Here is a 21,115-nt window from a genome sequence, read left to right as displayed (position 1 = left end):
AGGTGCAGGGAGAGGGCAGGCCGCAGGGCTCGCAGTAATTGTGCGAAAAATGGGTGTGTTTTCTGACCTGATGCCTCCAAGAGAAGAATAGTGATTTTTGGCAACGCAACTTGTCACTATCAAGGTGAAGGTCCACACAGTGGATGCTATCTATATTTGAGACCGTTTCCTGTTTTCTGGCAGGAATTAGGGACAGCTAAATAATGATTACACTCCCGCTGTTTTACTGAGAAAAAATTTTCCATGCAGTCAAGTTAATCTAAACTTTTCCTATAGATTCATATGATAAGCCTCAAAACTACTGAACTTTTTTTGCATTTTGGATATCATAAGTGACGATTCAGGCCTCACATTGAATAAGTTTTTGACACATACCACTGATTAGCCCATATAATTTGTATACAGGGCAAGAATAGTGTGTTTTTCTGTGAAATTTTCTTCTGGATAGTTTTTTCTCTGACCTGCCAGTTGCTATGGAAATCTTTGCTTAACTAGCCTCTTGGCCTTAACTTAGCTCTTACCCTTTTACATCATCACCTGGCTAGCAAACATTTTATTCAAAGATATGGCTTGATTAGTGTTAACAAATTTCGCCCCTTAGGTCCACAGTATAAAGATTTTTTTCTTTTCTTTTTTTTTTTTTTTTTTGTCTAAGTAAGGTATGTATTTAAAGCCTGAAAGTACCTGTTCATCCTTTGTGGTTGATATTTTATTTCATCATGTGTTATTTTCTTCCAGTGTCAGACCATCAGAAGTCATAAATTTAGGTATAAAATATAAGGAAAGAAATATCTTGAAGAAAAAAACACATAACCTTTACAAGGGAGAATTTATACAAAAATCATCCAGTAAGTAATCACTGTTGACATATTTTTATAGTGTTGTTATTTTTATAGATTGGTATACATGCAACAAACAGCTACTCTATGTGCCAGGAATGCTGGTGTTTCTTCATAAAGGTAGGTAAAGTCCTGTGATCTCTATTTAACAAAGGAGAAAAGTGAGGCTCAGACACATCAGAGAGACTGTGACTTGTCCCAGGCTGCACAGCATACAAATGGCTGAAGTGTAAGGTCTAAGCCAGAAAACACACACACACAAAGTGCCCACTATAGTATCCAAAATAGAGTTGGCATAGAACGCTAATTCTGTCCCCTAAGTATTTAAGAGATGAAAATGAATAAAATATATTTTTGCCCTCAGGAAGCCCAAAGCTATACAGAACAATATTAGTTTGGTTGGGGCTAACCAGAAAAAGAATTATTTAAAAAGTAATTGAAACAAGAGTTGTTATCATACTGAAGGGTATTATTTAGAAGTGTAATGAGAATAATTTCGTAAAGCTCCACTATATGAAACTATTTCACTCACTATAAATCTTATTTCAACTTATGTCCAAGGGATAGACTTTGATAGAATAAATACGTTGATTTTAGAATTTCTACTGAAGTTTTGTTGCCAAAACGTACATTGTTATTTAATATTAAATGCACATTTATAAACAAATCTCCATAGGCTTTTTGTCAGGATTACATGAGATAATATGTATAAAGCATATTATACATACAACAGTACCTGGCATATTATAGAAACTTATACAATTTTATTACTAATGTTACTCTTATTATTATCGCTATTATGCCTTGGAGCGTGACCTTTGGAGTGAAACGTATTTGTGCTTATGTTGAAGGTCTGCCATTTGCCAGCTATGTAAATTCCAGGCAAGTTATTAAAATATCTTGGGCTGCGATTTCCTCATCTGTCAGAAGGGTGAACTGATACTTTACAGGTTGTAAAGATGTCTCCCTTGGTTCGATATAACATATTGATTCTTAAAGTCTGTTCCCTGTGCAGCAGCATGAGCATCACCTGGAACTTACAAATGTACATTCTGGGGCCCCACCCCTACCCTAGTAAATCAGAAATGGGAGTGATATATACCACCTTAGGTTTTTTTAATTTTTTTTTAAGTTTATTTACTTATTTTGAGAGAGAGAGAACATGAGCAGGGTAGGGATAGAGAGATCAGCACGGAGACTGACGCAGAACTTGAATCCACGAACTGCAAGATCATGACCTGAGCTGAAATCAAGAGTCGGATGCTTAACCTACTGAGCCCCTAGCAGCTTATGTTTTTACAAGCTCTCCCGGTGATGGTGATGCCTGGCAAAATTTGAGAATTGCTGACATAGCACATGACTTGTCCCATAGCAAGTGCTAAATATGTATTAGCTCACTTTTCTTAGGTGCTGAACCACCATGATGACAAAAGCACAGTTCCTACCTTTGCAGTGCTAACAATCAAGCAAACATAAATTCACATCTCAAGCGAAGCACTTCCCATTTATCCTGTGAAGCAAAACGAAAACTTTTTCCATTGTCCGAGACTTTGCTTTAAGGCCCAGGAATAAAAGACCTTTCCTTTCTGTCGTCTCATTGTGTGCATCTTAAATACAATGGCACAGCTCTGGTTTACATGTTAGCGAAATTAAAAAGTACTTGCACATTCAAAATTTTAGATACGTTGTTAAATGGTGAAAACAAGATTCCGTCCCGCAAAAGATGCAGTTTTCTGGCAGATAAAAGAAACTGGAGCTCTTCCAAAATGGCAGAATACACACTTTCAAGGGAACATAGCAAAAGAGTCCAAATAAAAAAATAAATGAAAGGGGGGCCTCAAGTTCCTTTTGGTCCCTTTGAATACAAGGACCATGGATTCATCGTGAACAGCTGTGTTTGCTGGCATCGCTGATCACTGCAGCTGTACCAGCTGAGTAACAGGAAGGTTACATTTTAAAAAGTTAACTTGGAAATATGCTAGCTCCTTCTGAGGAATTAATGATACTCTACTTTTTTCCTGCCCTCCCCTAAAACCTACTGTCGTCAAGGTGCATTCAGGTCATTAAGTATCGGAGCCCTGAAAGAGCTGCCTGAAGTGACGAAACCAGCTTTTCTTTGGGACCCAGAGAAATACTTCAGGGAAGAGCCAAAGGAGGAGTGTTCCCAAATTCCGGAGCCTCCATTGCTCTCCGAAAGTAAGTCCTCAGCCACCACACCCCTCCATCATCTGTCCCCATTCAACTCAATCACTTCAAAAAACAAAGTAGGAAAGCGTGGAAGTAACATGTTTGCCTTGTAGGTTGCAGTGAAAGGAAGCGTGGTTTGACTGCTAAGATTTATAGCTCAGCCGTTGATCTGTGCTCTCAAAAAGGGCAGCCAACAGGCTGGAATACATAAAAAGTGTATTTTTATTTTGTCAGTTTTCTGAAGTCAGTATGCCATGAATATGTATTTTGAGTCTGCCACGGATGAGAACCCCCTTCCCCAAATAATCTTCATTTTCAAAACTGATACCAGAGAAAGAGATATCCTAAGACCGCTTTCGAACCGAGTCTTTGACAATCTGGTTTTGTTCTTGGCATGTGGAACACTATAAATAGAGGCTACTTAAAGTGCATTGTGTTCGAGACTTCCAGCTGCAGTGTTGGGCTAATATCATGAGAGGACAAGAAAGCTCAGCTTAGAAAATATAAGTGAGTAATCTCCGGAGATTCAGAAACAAGATGTGCAAAAGAAGGCTCTGATTTTCAGACTGTTACAGGCTTCCAAGTTCCTAAGGATTTGAAGAAGAGTTTCGGTGCAGAAATCCTCCCCGCATAGAGGGGCCTTCCGGGAGGGCAGCCGGCACAACCTGAATCTTAGTGAGGCACTCAGAAAGCATATGGACCCGGCAGGGAACTCATTTAAAATAATTAATGAAAGTGCACATTTCCAACTTGTCACAGTCAGATGATCAGAACTATACTCAAACAATCTGAGATCTGTGGTCTCTAAATTTTTCAAATCTTCTGGGATGAGGGTTCAACATCATCCCTGAGAAATAATCACCCTTTAGGAGGGAGGAGGTTGTTGTTGTTGTTGTTGTTGTTGTTTTGTTTTGTTTTTTATGTCCACGCTGGAGGAAGTTTAAGCTTCTTGTCTCTGCTTGGTTCCCTATGGAAAAGGAGAGCAGCTGGTCAACATTTTTTTTTTTTTTAATTTTTTTTTTTTTTTAATGTTTATTTATTTTTGACAGACAGAGACAGAGCATGAGCAGGGAAGGGGCAGAGAGAGGGAGACACAGAATCAGAAGCAAGCTCCAGGCTCCGAGCTGTCAGCACAGAGCCCGACGCGGGGCTCGAACTCACGGACCGTGAGATCATGACCTGAGCCGAAGTCGGACACTCAGCCGACTGAGCCACCCAGGTGCCCCTTTTTTTTTTAATTCTACTTGTGAGCAAGGGACAGCTGTCATTCCTCATTGCCATGGTTTCCAGTCTAATTGTTATCAGCTTCCTTTGCCTTTACTCAGAGTTTTTCTTTTCTAAACTTATAATCATTTATTTGGTCTCATGAGAGTCATCTAATGGCTTCTGCTCATTTCTTTTAAAACCATGAATCCATAAACTTTAGGGCTCTAAATAGCCATTTGTGCATCTGACAGAGCTTTCAATCTATCATCCTGCCTTTTTCCCCCCAGGATGATTCATCTTTTACAAATAAATATGGGGAGCATTTATCTTGTCCTTCTGAGTCACAGACAGATGAGAATCTGAGGAACAGACAGTAAGAGAAGATCCCCAGAGCCAGGACAAAGTGTAAAGACAGTAGAGACATAGAACATGAACATGGGAAGAAACCAAGATGGAGCAAGGGATCAGAATTGAGGCAAGGGAAATAGAAGACAGAGAGTATGCAGATGCTGGGGGACAAGAAAGTGGGAGAGGGCAGCAGTGAGGGCAGCAAACACCTGTCCTCAGCAGTGCGAGGTCCTGCTCCTGTGAGGAACCTTGTACATTCTGCAGCAGGCAGAATTCTTCTATGGGCAGGTGGATGTACGTGTGGGGGGCGGGGGGCGGGGGGCGGGGGGGGGATAGATGGCTGGATGGACATACCTAAAATACTCTATTAAGTTTTCAAAGAAAATTTTTTCTCCTGGATTTCACAACATAAATTTTTTCCCTGTAATTTCCACACAGTTTTTTTTAAAGATCTTTTCATCCCTCTTTTTTATTTTCTTCTTCAGCTTTTCATCCTTTGCTCTCTTTTCAGTATTTCCACTTATTTGCCTTCCCTATGAGTGAATTTTTTTTTTTTAAGTTCCATCAACTAAAGGGAGAGGCAGATGCAGACTTTGAGGACAACAGAATGCATGACTTGTGACACCATATTCTGTGGAAGCATCCAGGGTGAAGCCAGATTAACTGTGGGGGCATAGGAAGGAATGCAGAGAGGTGGTCACATCTGAGCTGGGACTTAGGGGAAGCAGGAGTCCAAAGGGTGAAGGAGGAGAAGGGCAAGTCAAGATGAAGGAAACAATGTAAGGAAATTCATCAGGGATGAAGTAGGGCAGAAGTCCACATGATCCTAGGTTGACTGCATTGGGTGACTTCAGATAGTGATACGTTGAGTTTGACACACATGAGTAGAGTTGAGTTTCGAATGTGTTGAATTTGAGGGGTACCTGGGTGGCTTAGTCAGTTAAGCGTCTGACTTGGGCCCAGGTGATGATCTCGTGGTTTGTGGGTTCGAGTTCTGCATCGGGCTCTGTGCTGACAGCTCAGAGATTGAAGCCTGCTTCAGATTCTGTGTCTTCCTCTCTCTGCCTGTCCCCCACTCATGCTCTGTCTCTTTCTCTGTCTCTCAAAAATAAATAAACATAAAAAAAAAAGAAGGTGTTGAGTTTAAGATACTGGTATGCTATTTAGAAATAAAGTTCTTGGGGCACCTAGGTGGCTCAGTCAGTTAAGCATCTGACTTCAGCTTAGGTCATGATCTCACAGTCCGTGAGTTCGAGCCCCGTGTCGGGCTCCAGCTCAGAGCCTGGAACCTGTTTCAGATTCTGTGTCTCCCTCTCTCTCTGCCCCTCCCCTGCTCATGCTCTGTCTCTCGCTGTCTCAAAAATAAATAAAAACATTAAATTTTTTTTAAAAGAAAGTTGTTGAGGATGATGGAGGATTGTAACATGCTTTGTATAATATTATAGAGTCTTCAACTAGCAGATATAGAGATAATGTTTGTTCATTTGTGTGTGTAGCCTTTTCTGTGGTAGATATTGAATGCCTTCTCTGTGCTGGCCTCTGTGCTAGAGGCTGGAGACAGAGTCAACCTGTAGAGGCCCAGCCTTCAATGATCTTGAAGACTAGTTGTCAAAATAGATAAGGAAACAAATAATTGTGTTTTATACCAAGGACTATGACAGAAATATGCACTGGCCAGTGTGAGACCACATGGAGATTCATAGATGGTTCTTTTTTTTTTTTTTTTTTTTTTTGAGAAACTTGATTATGTTGAGCTGGATACTAAAAGTCAAGTTGCTATTAGATTAGTCAGGTAGGGAAAAAAAGGGGATGATATTTCTGGCAAAGGAGCAGCACATGCAAATGTAAAGGTGGTGGGAGTGACATGGTTTGCTGAGGAAGCTACACATAGTCCCAAATGTCTGGGGGCTACACATAGTCCCAAATGGTTCTAGAAGGAGCATGGCAAGAATTAAGGCTAGATAGGTAAATAGGGCCAGATTCTGGAGTACATAGTGTGCTGTGCTAAAGACCTTGGCATTTATTTTATCAGAAACGAGGACCCATTAGAATGTTTCAGTCAAATATTATGAATTATTCCATTTTATCTCTAGTATTAATTCTTCTGTTTTTATATCTCTTCGTATTATTCTTTTAGTGATTACTCAGAAGATTGCAATACTCTTTTCTGTGTCCTTTATCCCTCTTATGATAGCAGGCTCCCACCTGAGATCATATTCCTCCCATCTGAAGAATGTCCCGCAGTATTTCCTATAATGTGAGTCTGCTGGGGAGTCATTTTATGTGTCTTAAAAAGGCATTTATTTTATTTTGACTTCAGAAGGATATTTTCACTGGGTTTAAAACTCTAAATACCAGTGATTGTTAAAATTCTGTTCAGCTCTTTAAAGATAGCATCTCATTGTTTCCTTGCTCCCATAATTCCTGATTAAAATTCAGTTTTTAATATGATTGTGGCTCCTGGGGCTACTGAGTAGCTCAGTCGGTTAAGCGTCCGACTGCGGCTCAGGTTATGATCTCACGGTTCATGAGTTCGAGCCCCGTGTCGAGCTCTGGGCTGACAGCTCAGAGCCTGGAGCCCGCTTCAGATTCTGTGTCTCCCTCTGTCTGCCCCTCTGCTGCTTGCACTCTGTTTCTTGCATTGTCTGAAACATAAATAAACATTAAAAAATTTTTTTATTTTTTTTTTTTTAAATTTTTTTTTTTCAACGTTTTTTATTTATTTTTGGGACAGAGAGAGACAGAGCATGAACGGGGGAGGGGCAGAGAGAGAGAGGGAGACACAGAATCGGAAACAGGCTCCAGGCTCCGAGCCATCAGCCCAGAGCCTGACGCGGGGCTCGAACTCACGGACCGCGAGATCGTGACCTGGCTGAAGTCGGACGCTCAACCGACTGCGCCACCCAGGCGCCCCTAAAAAAATTTTTTTAAATTATGATTGTGGCTCCTTTGAGGGTAATATCTTTTTTTTTTTTTTTTTTTACCTGGCTTCTTTAAAGATTTTTCTCTTTATCCTCAGTTTTCAGCAGTTTTATCATGATGGATATAAATACGCTTTTCTCACTATATTGCTTGGTGTTGATAGGAACTCTTGAATAAATCTTTCTTCAAGTTTGGACAATTCTCGGCCATTATCTTTTTGATTATAATTTCTTTCCAATTCTCACTCTCCTGTCCTTCTGGGATTGCATTTCTGTACATGTAGACACTCCTTACATCATAAATGTTTCTTACATTCTTCTCTTCTTTCCATTTGATTTTCCTCTCTGAGCTTTATTTTGGGTACTTTATATTGACTTGTATTTGCATTACTACCCTGTCCTTCACCAGACTGCTGTTAAACTCATGTGATCAGGCCCCAATTTCAGATTTTACATATATATATATTTTAGTTCTTCTCAATTGAAATTATTCACATTTTCATCCATTTTGTCCAAACTTTATCTCTTTTTCTTTAACATATTTATAATAGTAATTTTAAAATCTGGGCCTGCTAACCTCAATATCTGGATGATCTTGGGGTCTGCTTCTAATGTCTATTTTTTCTTCTTTGTTATTGGTCACATTTTCCTTCTTCTTTGCAAGTCTAGTAATTTTGCATAATTTTAAGTTGTATGACAGGAATTATGTGTAAAATATCTATAGATGCTGAAATTAATGTTATTTTCTCCCAGAGGTAGTTGACCCTTTCCTTAATTGGGCAGAGAACATGAAGGGTACATCATGTTGATTCAGTTACAAATTGAGCTTGGTCAGTGCTTGGTTACAGTCGACTTAGTCTACTTCTGATTTCAAATGTCTGTCTGTTTTAAGCCTCTCCTTTTATTGATATATTGTCTCCTAAGTACTGCAAGATTACAGGACACATTCCTCTCTAGTCCCATCCACAGTCTCCATCACCCTAGCACTTAAAAAATAGCTTATAGGGAACTGACTATTGTGGAATTTCTCTAGATTCCAATATGTCAAACCTTAACCCACATTGTCATCAAAACTCGTCTCTTTGTCTATTGACAATCCTGTTTCTTAGCGATGCCCAGATGTGATAAATCCATAAAGAGAAGAAAATATTTGGCAATTTGAGCCCATCTAAGAGGGATTCTATTGCCTCTGGAATTTTAATTTGATAATCTCTGCTTCCATCACCCTCTGATAGCTTTGAAAATATTATTTCTGTAATTTACCTGTTTTTGTTGTTCTGTCTGGTGAAATGAAAAGGATGACCTACCACTAGCTATTAAACCTCTTCAGAAAAAAAGATTTCTGCTGAAATGTTTAAAACAGGAAAGTGACACGACCGGGTACGCATTTTACAACGCTTTCTGGAAACTGTAGTAGATGCATTATAATGGAGTTAGACTGAAGGCAGCATATTAGAGCAGTAGGAGCTTATTGTTTGTAGCCAGCTATCTGCTTTTTTTTTTTTTTTTTAATTTTTTTTTCAACGTTTTTTATTTATTTTTGGGACAGAGAGAGACAGAGCATGAACGGGGGAGGGGCAGAGAGAGAGGGAGACACAGAATCGGAAACAGGCTCCAGGCTCCGAGCCATCAGCCCAGAGCCTGACGCGGGGCTCGAACTCACGGACCGCGAGATCGTGACCTGGCTGAAGTCGGAGGCTTAACCGACTGCGCCACCCGGGCGCCCCGCCAGCTATCTGCTTTTGAATCTTTAGTTTGCCTTTCACTAGTTGTTTATATCTGGATAAATTACACAATCTACCAAGTCTCAGTTTTCACGTGTATAAAATGGGGCTAATCATACCTGATTTTGAAGTGGTGTGGGCTAACTTCAGCACAATGGCTAGCATATATGCTGCATTCATTAAATGGTATCTGTTATTATTTTGAAGCCATGGAGATCCTACAAAGGAAGTAACTAATTTGAGACATGCTAAGGAGATTGAACTTAAAGGTTCAATGACGATAGGTAAGCACATGAATGACTTTCAGATTTCTAGCTTGGATAACTATGTCTGAGAGAGAGCGAGAGCGAGAGAGAGAGAGAGAGAGAGACTATTATTGAGAGAGGAAATACAGGAGGAGAAGATGGTTTAGAGTCAGTTTTCAAAATATGTTGTGATGGAGGTGGCTGGGACATGAACCAAAAAAAGCTAATATGTTTCCAAGAAACTGACTATAGTAGGAAAGAAATACAGAGAGGTAGCTGAAAAGCAAGTACAGGCAAGTTTCAGCATTCCTTTTATATTTAAGTTCATTTTCTTTTTCTGGTTGTAGATATAATCATGGGTATTATAGAAAATTGGCTAGTAGGAAGTAAAGAGAACTCTAAAGAACTTGGGAATAGCAGATCTAAAGAACAGCCACTCCCCCCTCAAGCCTGAGATAGACCAAGGAAGATGCCCATCCAAGCTAGGGCTGATACCTAGACCTTGTTCGAGAAGGCTTCTTCGTGTCACTGGATAGCAAGGTGGCATAGCTGTCGCAGGTAGGACATGGCAAAAATCTCCCAGGGTGGCCATGGGAAACCATCCACGGGGAGGTGCTGCACCTCAGAACTCACTGCAAAGCCACCAAAGGAGGGCAGGGGAGGCTGTTCACAGGGAGGAGTCACAGTGGTGGACCTCTGCTCACTTCTTGGGGTGTTACGGAAAGCCATTCACCAGGTGGTGCCAGATGGGTGGCACTCTGCTGCAAAGCTACCTGAGAGGTGACAAGGAAAGCCGCTGGTTCTGGGCTCTGGAGAAGTCAGCCATGCCTGCATCATAGGAGTCTGGAGCTGGAAAAGCCACTGTGGGGCTTGGTACTGGGGGAGTCCATACTACAGGAGTCTAGTGCTGGAGAAAGTGCCCTACAGGAGTATGGTGACAGGAGCACCCACTTGTAAGAGAAATCCACTTCTCCTCCAGTGTCCTGCTGGCATCCCCTCATGATAGGGAGCAACATCACACCAGCTGGCAAAAGAAATACTTATAGGGCTCCAGTCCATTATCGCAAAGCAAGCAGTGAAGAGTGGATTTGGAGCTGAGGGCAATCCATTGGTAACTGGCCTATTATCATTTTACCTCTGTTTCTGTGCTTTCTCCCCCATGCCTGGCCCTTTACGTTATTTTCTATCTTTTGAAATTGCAGTCATCATTCCTATGAAGTTATAAGGCGTTGGTGGCTATGGTTGTCTTTTGGGAGAATTTCCATTTATAAAGGGAATCAAACTTGGGAGACTCGAAGCAATAATGGTCTAAAGGCAAAATTTTGAGCATACATTTGGCTTCAAACCAAGACTCTATCACTTGCTAGCTTTATGACTTGGAACAGGTCAATTAAACTCTCTGTGCCTTAGTTTCTCCAAGTGAAAATGGCATCATGTTAGTTACCATCCTCATCATGTTGCTGTGAACAGTAAGTGAAATAATTCAGGCGAAGCCTTTAGCATAGGGCCTGACACCTACCGAGAATTTGATACATGTTCTTTATTGATAATACTGGGTTGTCGTTGTCCCATTGTTATTGCACTAGACATCTCTAAGTCCCTATTTTCTTTATGCGGAATCTGTGGCACGGACTCTCTGGGCCCTACGTGAGCAGTGTCCATGTTATTTAGTTGTTCGTGTTGTTAATATTTCTAGGTGTCATCTCCCTTTTTCAAGTGGTGTTCAAATCATATTCCCAGGGCGGCTTATTCTTATGCTGATTTCTAAAATCAACCACTTTACTATAATAGTACCTATTTTTATCACTTTCATTCAAAATTGTTCTTCTTTTCAGGAGGATGCTGCTGAATTAAAAAAAAAAAGTTACAATAAAAGAGCACTTAAAAAGAATCTCAATTACCGACGTATCCCCCCCTCCACAATTTCATTACAATGGTCTGCCTTAAATCTTTGTGCTGCATTTTCCACACACGCCTGCCATCCCCGTAATTACAGTGTGTGGAAGGTTATTTGGCAATTGTATGATGAGGGGCATTTTGCCAGACTTACTATCAATATTCTAAACTACCACTTTGGAACTCGGGACAGTTTTCAAACACTTCATAATCTCCTGGTGACTTTTTTAGTCTTGCCTACTGGGTTTTTAATGTCCTGTTGTATTCTCTTTCTTTCCCTTTCAGGTTGAAACATCTTTCATACTCTCTCTTTAGCTTCCAAGCTCTTCCCTGTGGGTTCTCAAACAGCTTGAAACCCCTCTTTGATATGCCTTATTCAAAAACCTAGAAGTGACTTGGAAATGTCTCTGGGTCAGGTTTCACCAATAAATGCCCTAGAACCCATTTATACTGTATCTGTAAAATCTTTAAATTTTTCCACGTAGAGAGGATGCTCCATTGGCGATACCTCAGGTGACTTGTTTTGTTCTTGTTGTTGTTGTTTTGGCAAAGACAAAATGAACAGGACAATTAAAGAGATGATTTTATTGCAAGCTATTGCATAGGGAGAATATTTGTTAAAAGGAATGTCTCAAAGGAAAGGAAAGGGGCCTGACCTGTTACAGAGACAGGTTAGTGAATCCATGAGTCTTACTAGACTTCTGGGGACAGGCACGGAGGGTCTTATCTCGCAGTAGGAGAGCAGAGTCCTCCTTTACTATTATTTGTCTCCCAAACACAAAATAGTAGAGGAGTTTCTTAACTGTCTCTGCTTTCCGGGAGGGAGTACAGGGCTCAGGTAAAGTTCAATACTGTCAGTCCCTCTCTTTTGTTTAAGAGGAAGGAATAGGGGCGTCTGGGTGGCTCAGTCGGCTGAGCGTCTGACTTCGGCTCAGGTCATGATCTCGCGGTCTGTGAGTTTGAGCCCTGCGTCGGGCTCTGTGCTGACAGCTCAGAGCCTGGAGCCTGCTTCGGATTCTGTGTCTCCCTCTCTCTCTGCTCCTCCCCCACTCATGCTCTGTCTCTCTCTCTCAGAAATAAATAAACATTAAAAAAAATTAAAAAAAAAAAGAGTAAGGAATGTCTCTCATCATGGAGCAACCCAGAGGTTGCTCCTAGAGGCACAAAGCATGGTCTCAGAAGTGGTCCCTCAGGGATTCTCATTGGTGTTGCTCCTGCAAAACCAGTTGAACCATATGTTGCGAGTTGGTGACAAAGGTCAGTTGTTCTGGATCCTGAAGAGATCCTGAGAGAAAAGCACAGTGGCAGGCAGCATAGAGTCTAGATAGGGATTTGGGCTGTCGGGTTTTAGTTCTCAGTTTTAGTCGGGTGTGAGAAGAACTGGGAAAGTCCATTTGGAGTATTGTAGTCAGATACTACTGAAGGGAACTGGAAAATTTGAAAATCTGTAAGAACCAACAATTTGTGCATGTTAACAGTCTCCAGTCCAATCTGCAGGTAGATTCCAAAGCGTGTTTCCAAAGCAGGAGAGGAAGTCAATTAGAACTCTACCAGAGGGGGCGCCTGGGTGGGTCAGTTATGTGTCCGGCTCTCTTGATTCTGGCTCAGGTCATGATCTCATGATTGTGAGATTAAAACCTGCATCAGGATCTGTGCTGACAGTACAGAGTCTGCTTGGGATTCTCTCTCTCCTTCTCTCTCTTGCCTCTCTCCTGCTTGTGTGCATGCATGCTATTTCATGATCTCTCTCTCTCCCTCTCTCAAAATAAATAAATAAACATGAAAAAAAAAATTCTACCAGATGAGACAGAATTTGTGTATCCATTGGCAGGATAACCTGCAATTTACAAAGAGGGACAAAATAGCTCAACAGTGGTGAACTCAGCAGCCAGACTCTGACAGCTCGGAAGAGTGTAGTAGAGGCAATGTGTGGTTTTCCATTGCAACACAAAATTCTCTGCATCGTTCTTAAACTATAGGGTGAAAATATATACACAGGCTTTTAGTAAAATCTAATTTACTATGTTTTTGCTTTAGAATATAATCGTAAATCTAGTACCAATAAAGAAAAAAATCACTGATATTGTGAGAAATTTCTCACTGGAACAAATAATTAAAATACAAAAAGGAAGCATGAAAGCATGTATAGATATATTCACTTTAAGTAAGAAATGAGAGACCGTTATGTGTGATGCACCTCAGGAAATTTTAAATAACTAAAGAATGGGCATAAAACAGACATCTTAGAAGTGGAATTCCTTCTTATCATTTTATATCTTTATATGATAGCCCTAAATTATCTTGAAAGTCAAACACACACACACACACACACACACACATACTACACACACACCAAAATTTGGGTCCTACAAGACAGACATTGTTAATATGTGAAAAGCATCTGTTAAAAGGTTCAACAGATGCCCCACATATATCATCAGGGAAGTGCAAAGTGAAACAACAATGAGATACCACTCCTCACCTGTGAGAATGGCCCAAATCTAGAACACTGACACTGCCAGATGCTGACGAGGGCATGGAGCAACAGGAAACTTTATTCATTGCTGGTGGGAATGCAAAATGGTACAGCCACTTTGGAAGACAGCTGGCAGTTTCTTACCAAAGGAAGCATACTCTTACCATTTAATCCAATAATCATGCTCCTTGGTATTTAGCCAAAGGAGGTGAAAACTTACATACACACAAAAGCCTGCACATGGGTGTTTAAAGCAACTTTATTCATAATTGCCCAAACTTGGAGGCAACTAAGATGTTTTTCACTAAGTAAATGTATAAATAAATTGAGGTACACCCAGATAATCAAATATTATTGAGCACTAAAAAGAAATGAGCTATTAAGCCATGAAAAGACACGGAGGAATCTTAAATGAGTGTTACTAAGTGAAAGAAGCCAATCTGAAAAGGTACATACGATGATTCCAACTCCATGACATTCTGGGAAAGGCAATACTATGGTAAAAAGATGAGTGGTTTCCAGAGAAGGGGAGAGAAGACGAATGGGAGCAGAGGGTTTTCTAGGGCAGTGAAAATACTCTGTATGACATTATAGTGAGGGATATAGGTCATTACTCTTTTTTCCAAACCTATATAATGTACACCACAAGTAGTGAACCCTTAGGTAAACTATGTACTTTGGGTGATTATGATGAGCCAGTGTAGATTCATTCTCGGGGAAATATGTACCATTCTGGTGAGTGATGTTGATAAAGGGGGAGGCTATTCATGTGTGGAGGCAGGGGATATATGGGAAATCTTTGTACCTTCTTTTCAATTTTGTTTTAAACCTAAAACTGCTCTTGGAAAATTGAGACTTTATCCCTATGTAAACTAAAGTTCAAATACATTAAAATCTGAAATTAAAAAAAATTGAGTCTTAAAAAAAAAAAAAGTTCAACAGGTCCTGAACCACAGTCATTTAAGCATTATATGAAGACTGTTAAAGCATTTAGACCAGTCCTCACCACCTTGCCAACAACCTTTTGCTTTGGTACCATATTGTTATTCAATGATGGCTAAAGTTGAATGACAGCGTGGCTATACTGATCTAGAGTCTATATTCGGGAATTAGAAACTTGGTCAGCAGATAATAGCATGGGCACAACCTGGGATCATGCTAGAAATGTAGCAGCACAGGCCCCAGCTCAGCTCTATTGAATCAGAATCTGCATTTCAACAAGATTTTTAGGTGATTCTCATGCACATCAAAGTTTGAGAAGTAGTTATCTAGAGGACTTAGGATAGGATGGAGGATGTGAATTAGAAGGTTTTCAGAATACTGTATATTCATCAACAAACAACAGCTGGTAATTGCAGTGCTATGTTTAGATCACCATCAAGTCCTTTCTTGCCAGGATGCCTTTGTGAGCTTTGCCATTATTGCTTGTCTAATATGGTTGGTTGCCAATCAGGGGACAAGGGAAGGATCAGACGATAAAAGATTAACTTTGCTTTATTAGGTTCACTGAATCCTTTCATTTTATTGGAAATGTTTTAATAGCTTCATGACCACCACATCTTTCATTTTCATGACCTTTTTTTTTTTTTAAATATGGAACGCTTCACAGATTTGCCTGTCATCCTTGCACGGGGGGCATGCTAATCTTCTCTGTATCGTTCCGATTTTAGTATATGTGCTGCCGAAGCGAGCACTCATTTTCATGACTTTTAAAACACCTTTTGGGTATCATTATAACAAACCTTGTTGGACAGCCACCTATAAAATGAAGGGGTGAATGTATAAATGTCATATTTTCCCAGGTAGGAAATGGTAAATGTAAATGGTTACCCATAACATTAGATATTGATTTTTAAGAGCAGGGGCTGTGGTAAGTGGATGGGTACATGGATACATGACATGGAGCACCACCTTTCTCAGGTCTGTAGAATGCAAGAATTCCAAAGTTTGAGAAGTGAGCCCCACCCTTTGCATTGCTGGAGGTATCTTCATTCATTTGTTCATTTATTTTATATATATATATATATATATATATATATTCATTATATATATATATATTCATTATATATATATTCATTTATTATTTATTCATTTAAATTTGTTCACTTATTATATATATATACATTTGTATGTATATATATTTGTGTGTGTATATATATATACACAATATATATATTGTATATATATATATGTATTGTGTGTGTGTATATATATATATATAAATGTATGTATATACATTTAATATTTTCCATGTACCAGACACAATGCTGGGTACTATGAATATATGAGGTATAAAGGCAGACAAGATCTTTGCTTTTGTTGACTTTACCACCTAGGGGAAAGACAGACAATAAATAAGTAAATATAAGAAGATAAGATTGGATAACAATATTGTAAGAGGTAAGAGTTATGAAGAAAGCACAATAATGTGATAAGACATGACTAGGGGGCATCAGCAAAGGTTCCTCTGATTTTTTAGCTGAATCCTGAAAGAAAGCACTCCCACTGTATATTAGGGGTAGAATTTTCCAAGGAAATTATCCAGAAGTGTAAAACTGTTGAGTTGGGAACAGGTTGACATGTTCTGGGGGCAGAAAGAAAGTCACTGTTGCTGGGGTAGTGTGAGAGAGATGGAGACTGGTACAAAATGAGATTGAAGAGGCTGGGGATCCGGTCATGTGGGGCCATGTAGCCTGCACAAAGAATTTGGATTTAGGTGTGAAGGGAAGCCTTTAGAGGCTAATGTACATTAACCGTTACTAGCCCTTCTAAACCAACTACTCTTCAAGATTCAAAGTAATTTGTTGAGGGCAAGAAGTGGGAAACTTGAGGTCCCATATAATACCTATTGTATTATTGAGATATTGAGAGTGCTTTAAGATCAGCTATATATTTGAATAAACACAAATTTTCTTCACATGGAATATCCCAACAGACTCTAGTCACAAACCATCAGAATCTTGACAAACCAGTCTGTTTGTCTCAATAGGAACACTTGACCCTTCACAATTGTCCTATAGTACACAATGTCCTTTATGGCAAGTGTACCAGTCAGGTTTCAGGGAAGCAGAACCAGCAGGACCATATACTGAAATGTATCACAAGGAATTGGCCTATGGGATTGTGGGGGCTGATTTGGTTTGAGCAAATCCAAAATGAGTAGGACTGAGTCAGAAAGGGAAGATCATGGGCAGAGTGGGCACAGTTTAAAGCTGTTGTCCACAGGCAGCCAGGAAAGGTGAGTTTGAAACCCCATGGATACAGGAAGAAACTCTTGTCCATTGGTGGAATTTTTTCCCTGTCTTCCGGGAGCCCCAGCCTTGCTTTTAAGGCCTTCCAGCTGATTAAATCTGGCTCACCCAGATTATCCTGGATAATCTCTTTTACTTAAAGTCCATTGATTAGGGACTTTAGGGAGCTTTAGCCTTGCCAGTTAATACTTCATGAAAACAAGTTATCACAGCAAGGTTAAGGGCATTCTTTTATAATCTTAAATAAATTCAATAAATGGTTAATGGTCTCTTAGATACATCACACGTTCCATTGCAGACTCCCTCACATCATCATATGAAAACATTGTGCCATAAACCTAGCAGATGTTGTTACTTTGAATACTAAGATGAATTGATTACCATTATCCATTTAGAAGGTGTTAGGTTAATGACATCATTTTTGCCAAATAAAAGAGTTTGCCAGTGAAGCCAAGAAGTTTTAATAGGCCTCATATACAAAGACCCTTGTGAGTATTAATAGTTGCTGGAAGTTTTATTGTTCCCGGTTCCAGGAAGCCCCATTTGCAAGCAGGAATCATTTCCGGGTAAGCATTTCTGGTGTGTTTCCTAAAAGAAATCTCAGAATAAAAGGACCCAACTCTACAAAACTTTAATGGTTTGTTGAGATTTATTTTCTCATCCCAAATAAATAGCTAGTTTTATGAATAATTACATATTTGTAACTTTATATTTTTTCTTTAAGAAAGCCTCCCCACCTTGTAAGCTTTGGGCCCAGGAAACGAGGATCCACCCTTGCGTATGAATTTTTTATCACCTTTTTTTTAACTAAACAAAAAATGACTTATTTGGGCAAGATTTTCTCTCAACGCCCTATCAGTTAGTTATTGGTATAACTGTCCTGAAACCCAGTCAATTATGTAGAAATTCCTCATCTAGTTGAGAGACAAATCTCAATAAAACAGCGAGAGTTTATTTCAAAAGGAAATTTCTGGCTTTCATAATGGATTTCAGGAGAGCTCTAAGGCATTCAGAATGTCTCATGATTCTCAAATGCTAATCCGCAGGCATACAGGGCAGAATCAATGGCTAATATACAGAAATCCATATATCTTACACTGCTGGCATTAGACAAATGGAAAGTATTTTCATTTGTAGCTTTGCTTAAGAGATAGTCCAGGTTTATTCATTTTTGTGCTATTGCTAAAAACCAAAATATACATGGTCAAATATTAGAACATAAGAAAAATTATTCAGTGAGAAATCTCCCTCTCCTCTATCACACTGGTTTGTTCAGTTCCCGGTATCACTTATTTCTGGAATCCACTAATATGAGTTTCTTTTTTTTTTTTAATTTATTTTAATTTTATTTTTTAAAATTTACATCCAAATTAGCATATAGTGCAACAATGATTTCAGGAGTAGATTCCTACTGCCCCTTACCCATTTAGCCTCCCCCCCACACAACCCCTCCAGTAACCCTCAGTTTGTTCTCCATATTTATGAGTCTCTTCTGTTTTGTCCCCTTCCCTGTTTGTATATTATTTTTGTTTCCCTTCCCTTATGTTCATCTGTTTTGTCTCTTAAAGTCCTCCTATGAGTTAAGTCATATGATTTTTGTCTTTCTCTGACTGACTAATTTCACTTAACATTATACCTTCCAGCTCCACCCACATAGTTGCAAAAGGCAAGATTTCATTCTTTTGATTGCCAAGTAATACTCCATTGTATATATATACCACATCTTTATCCATTCATCCATCAATGGACATTTGGGCTCTTTCCATACTTTGGCAATTGTTGATAGTGCTGCTATAAACATGGGGGTGCATGTGTCCCTTCGAAACAGCACACCTGTATCCCGTGGATAAATGCCTAGTAGTGCAATTGCTGGGTCGTGGGGTAGTTCTATGTTTAGTTTTTTGAGGAACCTCCATACTGTTTTCCAGAGTGGCTGCACCAGCTTGCATTCCCACCAACAGTGCAAAAGAGATCCTCTTTGTCCGCATCCTTGCCAACATCTGTTGTTGCCTGAGTTGTTCATGTTAGCCATTCTGACAGGTGTAAAGTGGTATCTCATTGTGGTTTTGATTTGTATTGCCCTGATGATGAGTGATGTTGAGCATTTTTTCATGTGTCGGTTGGCCATCTGGATGTCTTCTTTGGAGAAGTGTCTATTCATGTCTTTTGCCCATTTTTTCACTGGATTATTTGTTTTTTGGGTGTTGAGTTTGGTAAGTTCTTTATAGATTTTGGATGCTAACCCTTTATCTGATATGTCATTTGCAACTATCTTCTCCCATTCTGTCAGTTGCCTTTTAGTTTTGCTGATTGTTTCCTTTTCTGTGCAGAAGCAATATGAGTTTCAGTGTATCCTTTGAGGGTTTCTGTATGCACTGATGATTTTAGATTTTGACCTCTGCTTTCTGTGGGTTTTGATTTGCCTGGTATACTTTTCAAATCCTTCTATTTCAAATTTTTGGAGTCACTTCATTTTAGATGTGTGCTGGGTTTTGCTTTTGATCCAGCTAAAAAATAATTTTTATGAGCATGAAATTGAGCACATTTAAATTTGTCAATATATTATATATAAAAGTATATATTATATATTGTTTGGTTTTATATTTCTCACACTCTTTTATGTCATTCATTGGTTATATGGGTTTTAAAGTTTTCACTGGATCTGTAATTTTTTCTTTGTTTTTACTTGGGGAGGGTATTATACATTCTAGTGGTAACTTTGTACTCATAGGTTGGTATAACTCTTCTAGCCCTTCAGTTTTCTAGGATAGTAACCATTACATCCATGTCGACTAATGATAAAATGAGCATGTTTCTTCACTCCCCTCTTTCTCTTTTTTTTTTTTTAAATTTAATATTTATGTATTTTTGAGAGTGAGAGACAGAGTGTGAGCTGGGGAGGAGCATAGAGAGAGGGAGACATAGAATCTGAAGCAGGCTCCAGGGTCTGAGCTGTCAGCATAGAGCCTGACACGGGGCTCAAACTCACAAACTGTGAGATCATGACCTGAGCTGAAGTCGGACCCTTGACGACTGAGCCACCCAGGTGCCCCTCTACCACCTAATTTTATTCAACAATGTGATCTTTTTTTGTGCTTCTTTTATTTTGTTAAATTTATTTATACTACTATTCCTTGACTTGTTGGTTTAAGTCCTTTGTCTCTTAGCTGTTGCTGATTTATCATGAATGAAGCTTCTCCCTAATCGGTCCAGTTTTTGTTAAATTGTATCATTTTGACATTGTCAGGCATGTGGCATTTACTGTCTGTTTTGTTATCCTACGCTTCATATTATTTTAATCTCACTTCTACATTTAAAAATATACAGCATTCTCCACTAAGTCGTTTTCTAAATTTTCCTCAGTCATCCATCAGTTTACTTTGTAGTAGTTTTCTCGAAAAGGTCTCTTAGAAACAATAGTCCCCGAATTTCCTGAATGTTGAAAATTTGCATTTTTAGATTTGTTGAAACTTTTGTATTTTTAGATTTGAGGCGCAGATTGAGTGTGTATAATATCCACACTCCACACGTTCTTTCCTTGATTTTCTTGTTGGTGTTGCTCTGTCTTCTGGTGTTGATCATTGCTGTGAAGATATCTAATGCAAGATACACATTTCTCTCCTTTTAAGCGACTTGATCATTTTGTCTGGCTGCCAAATGATTCTCTTTAAAGTCTAATAATTTGACGAAGATGTGCTTCGGTTTGACTTCTGATTCTGTTATTCCTGGTGCCACAGTATGTCCTTCCTGTGTATGTCAGATTGTCTCTAATTTAAGGAAAACTTTACACATAATACCTTCAAATATTTGTTCCATTTTGGTGTTCGTTCTGAAGGACTCCTCTGATTGTTGTGTTGGTTGAATCTATTTCTTTTTCAGTGTCACTTTCCTCTCTCATTTCTCTTCTTTTCATTTTCACCTTATTATATTTGTTTGTCTCATTTGTAAACTCCATTTCCCATTATGTTACCACAAACTTGTGAGTGAAAATCTCACTTGTGAGATTTTTCCTGAGCTCTGCC

The 21,115-nt window shown here is 39.3% G+C and overlaps 1 protein-coding gene and 1 non-coding gene across 2 annotated transcripts in view; one reads left to right on the top strand and one right to left on the bottom strand.

Annotated features, from left to right (window-relative positions):
* The window catches only part of WDR49 (WD repeat domain 49), a 138,131-nt gene that overhangs the window by 114,545 nt on the left and 2,471 nt on the right, over positions 1-21,115 (top strand). Inside the window, exons 16-17 of the mRNA XM_058730420.1 lie at positions 739-848; positions 2,889-3,035. Coding sequence (XP_058586403.1) covers positions 739-848; positions 2,889-3,035 — 257 coding nt within the window. The remainder of the gene's footprint in view (positions 1-738; positions 849-2,888; positions 3,036-21,115) is intronic.
* LOC131513237 (U6 spliceosomal RNA) lies at positions 15,430-15,536 on the bottom strand. The gene has a single exon (XR_009262470.1). It is a non-coding gene; the product is annotated as a U6 spliceosomal RNA (small nuclear RNA).

The sequence above is a fragment of the Neofelis nebulosa genome, chromosome 5, assembly GCF_028018385.1.
Source record: "Neofelis nebulosa isolate mNeoNeb1 chromosome 5, mNeoNeb1.pri, whole genome shotgun sequence".
Taxonomy (NCBI): domain Eukaryota; kingdom Metazoa; phylum Chordata; class Mammalia; order Carnivora; family Felidae; genus Neofelis; species Neofelis nebulosa.
The sequence above is the reverse complement of the archived record's forward strand: the minus strand, read 5'-3'. Positions and strand labels throughout refer to the sequence as shown.